The 12,902-nt window shown below is 34.8% G+C and overlaps 1 protein-coding gene across 1 annotated transcript in view; it reads right to left on the bottom strand.

Moving 5' to 3' along the window:
• Nucleotides 1–12,902, bottom strand: part of LOC144956730 (uncharacterized) — a 72,573-nt gene that overhangs the window by 32,832 nt on the left and 26,839 nt on the right. Inside the window, exons 4-10 of the mRNA XM_078887409.1 lie at nt 11,673–11,814; nt 9,776–9,917; nt 7,429–7,507; nt 6,923–7,003; nt 6,506–6,657; nt 4,803–4,843; nt 1,069–1,177 (exon numbers count right to left, since the gene is read on the bottom strand). Coding sequence (XP_078743535.1) covers nt 1,069–1,177; nt 4,803–4,843; nt 6,506–6,657; nt 6,923–7,003; nt 7,429–7,507; nt 9,776–9,917; nt 11,673–11,814 — 746 coding nt within the window. The remainder of the gene's footprint in view (nt 1–1,068; nt 1,178–4,802; nt 4,844–6,505; nt 6,658–6,922; nt 7,004–7,428; nt 7,508–9,775; nt 9,918–11,672; nt 11,815–12,902) is intronic.

A 12,902-nucleotide genomic window follows, 5' to 3' on the forward strand; every position in this document is an offset into this window, starting at 1 on the left:
CAAACATATTAATCTATACATTCAAATATCACGTTTTACTTTTTATCACCCTGTGTTAGCTATGTGCTATCCTTCCCAATCTATTTCCAAAATTCTATTTTCATGACATTCATGACAAATCCATTTTTACAATTCTATTTGAACTACATGTCCGATTTTTATAGTTTGCTTGTACCCGCTGCTTTATATTATTTTTTTGTCCTAAATTAGCTTCGTATTTTTATCAATTAGTTCATGATAATGTATAAAGTTTTGTTAATATAACAATGAATGATGTGTAACATAGTGTGATAATTTCCAATCTGATTAATAAAGTATACATGATCTTATCTTATTCATTCAATAGAATAAATGAAGTTGATGCCACCAGCTTTTGATTATTGACCGCCAGTTGGAAAAGTTCTCACTGAATTTTTTCAACCAGACTTTAAACAATTAAGGTTGAACATAGTTTATTGCATGGGTAGAGTGGATCGTGCGGGCAGATTTGAATATTTTACTTCAACTCAAATACATTCTATCAATAACTATTTCCGGCTGTATGTCACATTACACCGCATGATATTTTCCCTTCATATGGACGTTGATTTAGACTGAATCTCCATCACTTGGAGAAGGAGGTGGGACTATCACAGATTGACCACAATGATGACGATGGTAACCATATGGATAACGACAATGATGACAAAGAAGAAGAAGAAGAAGAAGAAGAAGAAGAAGAAGAAGAAGAAGAAGAAGAAGAAGAAGAAGAAGAAGAAGAAGAAGAAGAAGAAGAAGAAGAAGAAGAAGAAGAAGAAGAAGAAGAAGAAGAAGAAGAAGAAGAAGAAGAAGAAGAAGAAAGAAGAAGAAGAAGAAGAAGAAGAAGAAGAAGAAGAAGAAGAAGAAGAAGAAGAAGAAGAAGAAGAAGAAGAAGAAGAAGAAGAAGAAGAAGAAGAAGAAAAGAAGAAGAAGAAGAAGAAGAAGAAAGAAGAAGAAGAAGAAGAAGAAGAAAAGAAGAAGAAGAAGAAAAGAAAAAAGAAGCAGTAAAAGACAACAAACAGGTCAAAACAGCAACAATGACAGCCAAACCTGTGTCCCAATTCGTGGGTGGCAATAGATTCAACAGAGTAGTCCATTGTGTCCTGAGCGACTGAGGAGCTGCTGCCTGGGGTACACATCTTACCAAAATTGGCTAAGCCTGGAAACAAGGAAATATTGAATAAACAATGAAAGCACATTACTTTCCTATTCTGAAAAGACACATTTTAGAAATGTTGTCCAGAAAACTGGTGTTTCAAATATCGATCAATCAAAACGGCTCTCATCTTTACAAAAAACTATCAAATCCTGGGACTTAGGAAAAATTAAATTCCAAAAAATCAGCCTCATAGATCTTGAGCATCACTCGCAATTTTAACAAATGCATGGTGTCGTCAGGTATTGGAATATAATTGCTTACTGAGTATATCATCATATTGTGATAAGTACTCACAAACTATAGATAGAACGAAGTTGATGTCACTCAAATCTTTGTTATGTTTTTTTTGCCATCCATGTTTATGAGTAATTCTCACTAAACTGTATTCATCATCCATCGTGGCTTGTGCTCTTGAGCACGTTGGGGTTAGTTGTCTCCACGAATCACGATCCTCTGCAGTGCGCATGAAATCTGTGTTGCTTTTAAAATCACATTTGGCCATTCTTAGGTTATATATATAAGTCATTCTTTGTCTTCCTCTAGCTCTCTTTCCTTCGATCATCCCAGATGTTACCGACTTTTCTATTCCGTCTCTTCTCCACACATGTCCCAGAAACCGTAACTGCCTCTTTCTGATAGTATCGATCAATATTCTTCCCTTTCTCACCTTCTCCAACACTTCCTCGTTTGTATACTTGTCTGTCCACGATAGCATCAACATTCTTCTATACACCCACATCTCACATGCCTCTAACCTCCTCGTACATTCTTTGTCAAGCGTCCACGTTTCACAACAGTATATAAGGGTACTTATAACATGTTTCTACTACTTTCATTCTGGTCTTCAACTTTAGGTTGTTGTTTGACACAACTGTTTGTATTTTATGGAACACGTTTTTTTTTCTATTGCTATTCTTTGTTTTATATTCTCTATGTCACGTGCGTCATGGGTAATGATAGTGCCTAAATATTTAAATTTCTTTACTTGTTTGATGGTCTCTCCCTTGCTTGACAAGTGGTGGTTCGTGGTGTTGTCATTCTTCGAGACCACCACGAATTCGGTTTTCTTAACATTTAGTTTCAGGCCCATCTCTTCACTTTTGCACACCATTATATCTAAAATTTTCTGCACATGTTCTGGAGAGTATGCCATCAGAGTACCATCGTCTGCGTATCTTATGCTAATCATATTCTGCCCTCCAACGACGACGCCTTCAATATCTTTGAATATTATTTCACTATATATGTTAAAAAGGTCCGGTGATAAGACGCAACCTTGTCTTACTCCCTTCTCGATGGTAAAGAAGTCTGATGTTTCATTATCAAGTTTGACACACGCTGTTTGATTCCAGTATAAGGTTTTTACAAGTTGAAGGTCTTTACCGTCTACACTGATCTTTTCTAAGACTTTGAATAGTGTTTCGTGCTGTACTGAATCAAAAGCTTTGGAATAATAAATGAAGCGTAGATAAAGTGATTTTTGTTTCTCGATTGACAGTTGCATTATTGTTTTCAATGTAAAGATTGCATTTACCGTACCCTTTTCTTTAACAAAACCAAACTGCTCGTCACTTATCTCTGGAGAGATCTTGCTCCTCATTCTTTTCATAAGTATTCTTAACATAATTTTTGTGGCCTGGCTCATTATGCTGATTGTTCTGTGTTGGTCAAAGTCAATATTTCCTTGTTTTTTGGGTATGGTAAAGAATACCGATTGTCTCAAAACATTAGGCAATTCACCCTTTTCGTATATGATATTAAAGGCTTTTGTCAGAATGTCTATTCCCAGATCGTCAAGGGCATCAATCAATTCTATTGAGAAACAATCTTGGCCTAACGTTTTCCACCTTTTCATCTCTTTGCAAGCAGCTTCTTCGCATAATCTGGGGACCCGTGCTCACAGTAGAGATTTCTTTATCCAAGCACGACCCTCCTTTGTCATCCGCGTAAAGATTTTTTATGTATACTGCCCAACGTTCCAAAATTTTGTTGTTGTCGATAAATATATTACCGTTTGCGTGTTTAATGCATTTTCTTGCCATGGCTGGTCGTTTTCCACTTAAATCTACTGACTGGTAGACTTGTTTGGTGTTAGATTGTTTTAGTCTTTCAATTCTGTGACATTCATGTTCAATATAACCTTTCTTTGCTCTCTTACTCTCACGTTTTATAATCTTATTAGCTTCTTTATATTCATTGCTGTTGCGTTCTAGTTTTTGTCTTTCATTCATCAGTTTCAAGATCTTGTCATCCAACCACTTTTGTTTTGGTTCGTGTTTTTTCACAGATGGAATAGTTTCTCTTGCAGAATCTGTGATGCAGTTCAATATTTGATTCCAATACTCATCTATGTTTATATCTGAGGTCAAGTTTTCACTTTTTTCTTTCACGCCTTCTTTGTAATCATTTTTTATTTGATCGTTATTCTCAATAGATCTAATTGCAGTTTTGGTTCCACTTTCTTTTTCTTTATTTGTTTAAGTTTTATTTTTACCGTGGCCGTGACAGGTCGGTGGTCACTATTACAATCTGCACTTGGAATAGTTGTTGCTTTGCTTACAATATTTCTGAATCGATGTTGGACCAGTATAAAGTCCATCAAATTTTTATAAAGGACACCTGGGCTTATCCATGTCCACTTCTTTCTATCGTGTTTTTTAAACCATGTCTTGACAATAGTAAGGTTTTCCAATCTGCACAAGTCGACAAGTCTTTCTCCTCTATCATTTTTGGTACCTAGTCCGTGGGGGCCAACGATATTTTCAACTCTCTCGTTACCAACCTTTGCATTGAAATCACCAATTATTAAACGAATTTCATCAGATTTACATTGTTTTAATGCCTATTCCATATCTTGATAGAATGTCTCAATTATGTTTTCGTCACTGTCTGATGTTAGGGCGTTATTTGAATAATATTAACATTAAAAAGGTTTCCTTTCAACTTTACTAAAATAACTCTTTCTGAGATTGCAACATGATCTAAATAGCACTTTGATGTTGATTTGTCTAAAATAATTCCAACTCCTTTCTCATGATATTTCTCACCTGCATAATACAATACAAAATCATCTTCTTTAACTACTACTCCGCCTTTCCACTTCGTTTCTGAGATTCCAAGGATGTTAATTTGGAACTTTTTCATTTCTTGAATATCGTTTTCAAACGTAAGTGGTTTAATGTACCACCTGGTCAATGCCAAACTGTATTAAACAGACTATAAATGTTCAAGGTTACACGTCGTTTTCTGTGTTGGTCCATTGTAGATAGTGTGCGCTTGGCTAAGAAGCTCACAACATTGCCATTCGGAAGTAAAACATACCATCACACAAAACTATGTGTAACCTTAAACGTTTATAGCCTGGTTAATACAGTTTAGCGAAAATTAATCATAAACACGGATGGCAAAAAACAATAGCATAGACCTGAGTGATGACAACTTCATTTTATCTATATTTTCTTAGCCAAGCGCACACTCTCTATAGGGCTAATAGCTTTGGGTTACAGGCAAATATTTAGGATGTTGTGGTTGAATAAATAAGGAATGTAGGTGAGTAATTTAAAAAGTGAATGTTAACTAAACAAATGTTATTCATATATTAAGAAAAAAGTTAGGTTTTTTTTACCTTTTATGACTCTTCCTTCACCGTCTATGTGGTTAGCATGTCTTTGAAAAGAAAGAAAAAGAGAAGAGAAACCTTGGTAAATTTATGAAAAGATAATTTTAGAGAGAAATATGTAAACTAATACCACATTAATCTAAATAAAGAAAATGAATCTAATTTTACTCTTCCCCTAAGGGAAATATTTTCCTTAAGGTCTATTAACAAAAAACAAATAAAAACAACAAACAGACCGGAATAACCAAGACATCAGCCGCATTGCAATGTTGTAAAGTGAGTCAGTGAGAGGTGATTTAATTGAGGTATTAAAACATGGTGGAAGTCAAAATCAGGACAATCACGGGTTACAAAGTTAAGGCCATAATGCCTGACATTCGCAACATAGCAAATGCCCAGCATACATAGATGACAGACATAGATGCATACATTACATAATAATACACAGGCCTGTCAATGGTTACACACAAAAATAGACCAACAGGACAAAACTATGGATTAATTAAAAAACACAACACAGATATTACAAGTCAATTGACTAGATCTAGTCAAATCTTTTCCCTTTTCCCAACTCAAAAAATCCCAATTATTTGAGAGAGTACACACATTTCTGGGCGGGCCCAGGTCTGAGTTAGTTGTAAAATGAAAGGAGGAGAAAAATTCCTACCTTTTTGAAGGATCTGTATCTAGTGCTTGACAAGAGAAGCTACTTTATCTTTACTCCTGTTTGTTTGCGTTAAATTTTTACGCAGATTCTTTCATTTATTTGGATTAATTCTTATAAAAGAAGAAGTAGAAGAAGAAGAAGAAGAAGAAGAAGAAGAAGAAGAAGAAGAAGAAGAAGAAGAAGAAGAAGAAGAAGAAGAAGAAGAAGAAGAAGAAGAAGAAGAGGAGGAAGAAGAAGAAGAAGAGGAGGAGGAGAATGAGGAGTAGGAGAAAGAAAAAGAGAAAAATTTAAACATTCACGGTTGTGAGGAAATAAAACTTTGGCTGAGAGCAGTCAATCGCTATTCGAAGAAAAATATTTATTTTGCATTATTTTTTTCCAGTTGAGTTTTAGACTGAAACAAATAAACCACTGGAAGGAAAAGAGACAGCCGGAGAAATGCGTGTGTGTCGTTAGCAAAATAAAGAGAAATGGCCTGTTTGAACGAGCTGTACATGCTAGTTGATTACGTGTGTGTTCAACAATCGCGACCCTATCTCTCGTCTGTGGCACAGTAAGCAGGCAGTGAATACATCCACGTCTAGAGGAGCGTATAGGTAAAATGATAATATACCTAGCTGACTAGACAGTCTAGTTTTGTTTTGTCTTTGACGTGACAAATAAAAAGTTTCTTTTGCTTTTTTTAAAGTCAGATTTTGAAAAGGAATAAAAACTAATTTTTTCAAAACACGAAATCATACTCTTTTATCTTCTTTCTTGTTAGTTCTGTTTTTTGATGTTACAAATTTTATTTTTACTTTTAATCTTCTTTTTTTCTTGTTTAAATATCAGCACTTAACAGAATATATCGAGCAAAATCGTACTGTCCAAATCCGACAATTGTCGGAAGATGTACAGGCCTGAATACATACATACATACATACATCCAGCATCCATCCATACATCATACACCCATCCATACATACATACAATATATACATACACACATACATACATACATACATACATACATACATACATACATACATCCATACATACATACCCAGATAGCAGTATAGCATGGTCATGTTGTTGTAAGTTAGTTGCCATAATCCAGTCTTCGAAGTCAGCAAGTTGGTCCTGCATTTTAACTTTGTAGTCTCCATTCCCTGCTGAAACCTTGTTCTTTTCCGTAAATTGTGAAGTGGATGGATCCTATTAGATCAATAATCAAGAGTATGGCGATGATGATGATGATGATGATGATGTATAGAATTTCTAATTACTTTTTTCTTTTCATTATTCCTTATTTAATTTTTGCAATCTTTTATTTATTTAATCACCCAATCAATATATAATATATATATATATAAAATATATATATATATATATATATATAATATATATATATATATATATATATATATATATATATATATATATATATATATTTGTATAGTATTGTTGTAGTAAAGGTTACCTGCGAAATGTGAGGTGACAATAAACGAATTCTAAGGACCACACCGTCTTGTAATGTAAGGGTCAAAAACCGGAGAGACACCTGAGGAAAGATACTCATCATCATCAATATCAACATCATCATCATTATCATCATATATCATCAACGCCATTGTCATCATAACCATCATCATAATCATTTGATCAATAGAAATAAGCAAATTTGATTTTGCTATCTGGAGGGCTATCCACTCATTCACCTTGAAAAAGCAATTTTAAAAAAACAACAACAAAAAAAACAAACAAAAAACATATCAATTTTTTTTTTTAATTGAGCATTTATATAGGGCAACATCCACTAAACATGCTCAAAACGCTTTACAAAAATAATTTTCTATCAAATGGTCCTTCTAATTTTTTCAAATTATCATTTTCCTTTCTTTTGTAAAAAAAAAAAAAATGATCTATGAATAAATAAAAGTTGGGTTTGAAGTCTGAACTTAGAGTGGCCATAGATATGATTATTACCGCTGTGAAGATGTTGGTATAGTAGGCCGTCATGGAAAGCACAGTTCTTGGTTTGTTGTTTTCATTTGCGGACAAAAACCTGGAAGGGTGGAGATAACAATAAAATGTTAATGAATATGATAATGAAGATGATGCAAAATTTTTCCAAATTGGTGCGTTATCTAGATTTCCTAAAAAAAATTTACACAAAATATCAAATAATACATAATCAAAAACTAGAGGTGCCTAAATGAGCCAATAAGATGGCGATAAAGATAAAGTGAGTAAATGTGACTCATATATAAGGGAACAATAAAACAAAAAAAACGACGTTTCGGCCTTTGGCCTTCTTCGGGTAAACACAAAATATATGTAATACATATAACTTATTTTGTATTTACCCGAAGAAGGCTAAAAGCCGAAAAGTCGTTTGTTTTGTGTTGTTCCCTTAAATATGAGTCACATTGACTCACTTTATCTTTCTCTCCAATAATACATAATACAGGGTGATTCAAAAGTTATGCCGTGCTATGCATTTTAATAGCTAAAGAAGAATTAATTCTATCAGTCTTTGGTTTTCGATATGGTCAACACAAACTTAAGGAATTTTTGTTTATAACAACTTTTAGAATATAAATGAGACTCTCAAGAAATCAATGTATTCTGTCCGAAATCAAAATGGAAATGTTATGGTCCTTCTTTATACATGAAACACAATAACATGCAATTTTTATCTCGGCATGGTGAATATCTCAACTTATAATAACCTTTCAACGACAATTCTGTGAATTTCATCTTTCAGCAAGATGGAGCCCAACCACATTGATATTAGAAGATTTGACAATGTCTAAACAATAAACTCTCATAGTGAATGATTGGATATGCTGGTATAAAAGATCAACCATTCATAAGCTGACCCCAAGATTGCAAAATCTAATATCTTGTGATTTTTTTTTGAGGGGATGGGGGAGGGGGTTGTAAAATATTTAGTCAATTATTTGATATTACTAATATAAATAGACGATTTGAAGATGAGAGTCAAAAGCTTATCTGCATCTGTGAAACAAGTGATGTTAGATCAAGTATCTTATCAATACCCAATGCAAGATTCCCACTGCGGCTTCAATAAAAATTCGAATCACTTTTATTCTTCATCTGTCAACGATATTGTGTTGGCATAAGGGGTCGTATATCGATAGTCCTACAAACCCATGTGCTTCATCTTCAACCCAAAAGATTTCATTCCGGCTCAGATCCCAAGCCAAGTCTTCGTTATTTCTTTTTTATAGACATGAGACTCCATGTCTTCAGATTCATATGGCACTGTTATTTCCATAACTTGTTAGGATGTTTCAGAATTGAGCACAATGTCAGGTCTCATACTAGTTTTCTTGATTACTCGTAGGTGGTCCCCACATGCGAGTAAATCAGCTGACACAATCCAGTAACCCTCTTTTTAAAACACGTATCATTTCTTTACCTAGACATTTCTTTGTACCTTCTGCAGAATTAAAGACTGAATCTTCTGCTCTAGGCACTTAGGTATTGCCTTGGATAAGTAAGAAAGATTGTTCATCACGAGCTGTAATGGAAATTATTTACGGTAGGCAAAATAGCGAATAGACATAATACCAAGACTGATCCGGAACTGAATGAGCTCCCCTCTCCCGCCACTTCACACTGGATTGTCAGCAAATAAATGATGAGTGGAAGGAACTGAGCACTGTTCGTAGAAATGCTAAAGGTGCACCCATGATGGAAGATGAGGTCAGGTTTGCAATGAGAATGATGAAGTCAGGGAAGGCAGGAGGACCAGACTCCATTAAAATTGAAATGCTGGAACGTCTGGAAGAAATTGGAGTGTCAGCCCTCACAAAAATAATGAATGATATCTTCATATCAGGACACATACCACTAGAGCTATCAAAGTCAAGTTCCAGAGCACTACCCAAGAAACCAGCCACAATTGAATGTGAACTCCCATCGCACCATCAGCTTAATGACTCACATGACCAAAATTTTGTTAAGAATACTTGTGTAAAGAGCAAGAAACAAAATAAAACCCGAAATAGTAGAAGAGCAGTGTAGTTTTGTTGAAGGAAAAGTTACAACAAATGCAATTTTCATTTTGAGAAACATTTTGAAGGAAGCCGTGAAGTGAAAAAAGACTTATACCTATGCTTCACTGATTACACAAAAGCTATTGACAGGGTCGTAACAGCACTCAAAGATGATAGATAGATTATGGGTTGGACATAGACAGAAGAGATTTCAAAAACTTTATTGGGAACAATAGCAGCAATGAGAATAGGGAGCAGTATTAAATTTCAGCTTATTAGGAATCAGACAAGGCTGTGTGTTTCCTTACCGTGAATATAGTTTATAATCAACGACAGGGAGCACATCAATGTAATAGTTATTGACAGCTCTTTTACTTCTGTCATGGTCTGTGGCATTTGGTTCGTTGTCCTTATGTAGGAAGGAATAATTTCCTTTCCAATTGGATAAACCTGTTGAAATAGATATGTCAGATTTATTACTTTGTGATCATTTTGGGACTTATAACAGCCTTTATTAGCCCAAAATTGCCAACATATTATGTTACAATACATATTGACAACCATCAAATGAAAGTGAAAGGCGATTTTTTTTTTTTCAATAGATCAACCGATGGGATCTTTTAATTCCCAGAGCACGACTAAGGACAAATCACTCCTAACTTTCTTTTGATAATCTTCGATTTGTATAATGACCTATCTTTAAAATCAGTTCTAAGTTATGAGTTTACAAGGGCTATGTCTTTATCCTATAAACCCTGAGCTTCTGTTCTCTCTGAAACAAAAAGCAACTCCTGCCTGCATTTACATGGATGAAAGACTGGCCAATTTTGACCCGTCGTCTCAAAACAATATTATATTGTTGGTCTAAACAATGGAACATTAATTTAGAATGAAAAATGTGAAACAAATTATTTTTCTTATTGAGAAGAATTTATACAATTTATAAATAGCCAAAAAAAAAACCCCCAAAAACGCAACATATTAAAAATCAAACAAACAAAAAAACAACCCCTAAAATATTCTATCTGTTCATTTTGAATTTACATTCTGTTTTTGCATGTGGTCAACTCGGCTCAAAACATACCTTTTCAAAAACTATCAATCTAAAATGAATTGAAGGAGGAGGAAGAAAAGAAGAGGAAGAAGAAATGCAAACTTATTTTTGTATAATTTTAGTATCTCTGGTAAACACCCATTGTTGGCTTTCTTGGGTGGGTTTTGTTTGAGCAGAATTGTGCATGTGGTGTCTTGAATGTAAAGCACTTTGAGGTCTATAATATGGTAAGCCCTCTACAAATAAAATGTATCATTACAATTTGAAAACCAGCAATATTTGCGGGGAGATAAAGGTTATTACTAACATGCACTTTTATACTACTGTTTTGTAGAAATTAACAATGATCAAGACAAATCTCTTGAGCCATCAACTATCAAAATTGGTGCAGTAATAAAGTCCAATGGGTGCACTCAAATGAATCTGACAACAGGGCAGCTCGATAGTGATTCTCAACATCATATGACTGATCATGCTTGCAGCAGATTTTATAATTAATCATTTGAGTCAAAGAGTGATAATATTACCCTTGATTTTTTTAAAAAAAGGTTTGCAAGTTACTTGTATATAAATATGTAAAAAATAGCTTTATAATTTCTAGATTTGTCAGTAAGTCTTTGCTCATTGGTAAAAATTTACATGGGCGGTTAGAAACAATTTTGACCCCCAACCCTTTTCTTAAATAGAAAAGATAAAAACAGATTGACGCAATAGCACACAATTTTTTGGGTTTTGTTGTTGTTATAATTTATTTATTAGTAATTTTTGGATGTATTTCCAATAGAGGTCAGTTGATATCTTAGAGGCACATGGACAACACATTCCAATAACGCGTTATTAGAAAATACTTTCAGAGAAGCAAAAAAAAAAGAGGAGGAGGTGAGGAGGAGTTGGGAAAGGAAGACAATGAGGAGGATGGGGATGAAAAGGAGGAGGAGGAGGAGAGGAGGAGGAGGAAAAGGAGGAGGAGGAGGAGAGGAGGAAAAGGAGGAGGATAAGGAAGAGGCGGAGGAGGGGGTAGAGGAAGAGGCGGAGGAGAAGGTAGAGGAAGAGGAATAGGAGGAAGAGGAGGAAGAGCAGCAGGAAGAAAAGAAGAGGAAGAAGAAATGTGAAGACTAGCATTTAATCATTAACAAAAACAATCATCTTACCTTGGTAATCCCAGAAAAAACCTTTGCCTATTTCAATCTCTTCTGTGACGTAGTTAGCTATGACGTCATCATCGGTCAGCACAACACTGTCACTGGTTCGAAAGATCTTGTACATGCGATCGTCCAAGAAGATGGTCCCTTCCTGAATAAATTGGTAAAAAATCGACCTTTAGTTCTTTGGTGGTCTGATAACCTGAATCCTTATGGTCTCATTGTTGTGATGAAATATCCTTTAAAATATTCTTCATTACAACAATGTTAAACAAGGTTTATCAGACCTGAAAATATGTTCACGTCATGAAAAGGGAGTCAATAAACATAAGAGCAAACTATGTTACATAAAAATATATAATAATGTACTGTCAAAAATGTGACAAATAAGGGGAAAGACAATGGTGTGAGATAAAAATCTGAAAAAATGTGTATGAAACAGTGCCTGAAAAAGCAGAGGTAGAAATATGAGGAGAAAAAAATCCCCAAAATATGCCAGCTTCCACTGAGGATCGAACCCAAAAACACCTTGATTCCATCTTCATTGGAGAAACATATCTAAAAAGTACTAAAAAAAGTAATGAAAATGTGTTTCTCATTGAACCATTTTCGCACATTAATATCGTATCGTGAGTGAAAAGCTTTCCCATCAATGCAATTTTACTGTCACTCTGACCCCGATGAGGTTAGGCGTGCAATGCTTGTTGACTGACAACAAAGGATTACCTGACATGACAGGTTAATTGATTCACCACTCTCTGCCTGTATCACACTTAATGCCGGGTGTTTGTTTACATTGTCTTACAACTCAATTGCAATTCTCTACCGTACATTGTTTTCCTTTACTGGGTCGTGAACAATGTGAAAGGATTACAGAAAGACTGAACCACTTATAAAAAGATCGCAAATTACAATCATTGCAGCAATGGCTTCCCAAAAGCATAGAGATCTCACTCTTCAACAGATACTTCGATTGATTGCAGATGCAGCATCATTTCCAAAGCAAACGCAACGTGAGCTAGCTACGAAGTATGGCCCATCAAGAACCAGAGTTTGCAGGAAAAAAAACAACCAAAGATGACTTTGCAGTCAGAGAGAGTAATGGATCAAATCTGGGACATAAAAGACAGAGAGATGGCAAGCAAGTGTCGTTGAGAACGCTTTTGTCGTGTGGATTGGTGATAAGTTAAACTAAAGCACTCGACTGGCTGGAGGCCTAATCAAGCAAAAGGCAACTGA

The sequence above is a fragment of the Berghia stephanieae genome, chromosome 11 (genome assembly GCF_034508935.2).
Source record: "Berghia stephanieae isolate SIO BIC M18660-M18661 chromosome 11, UCSD_Bste_1.3, whole genome shotgun sequence".
Lineage (NCBI taxonomy): Eukaryota > Metazoa > Mollusca > Gastropoda > Nudibranchia > Aeolidiidae > Berghia > Berghia stephanieae.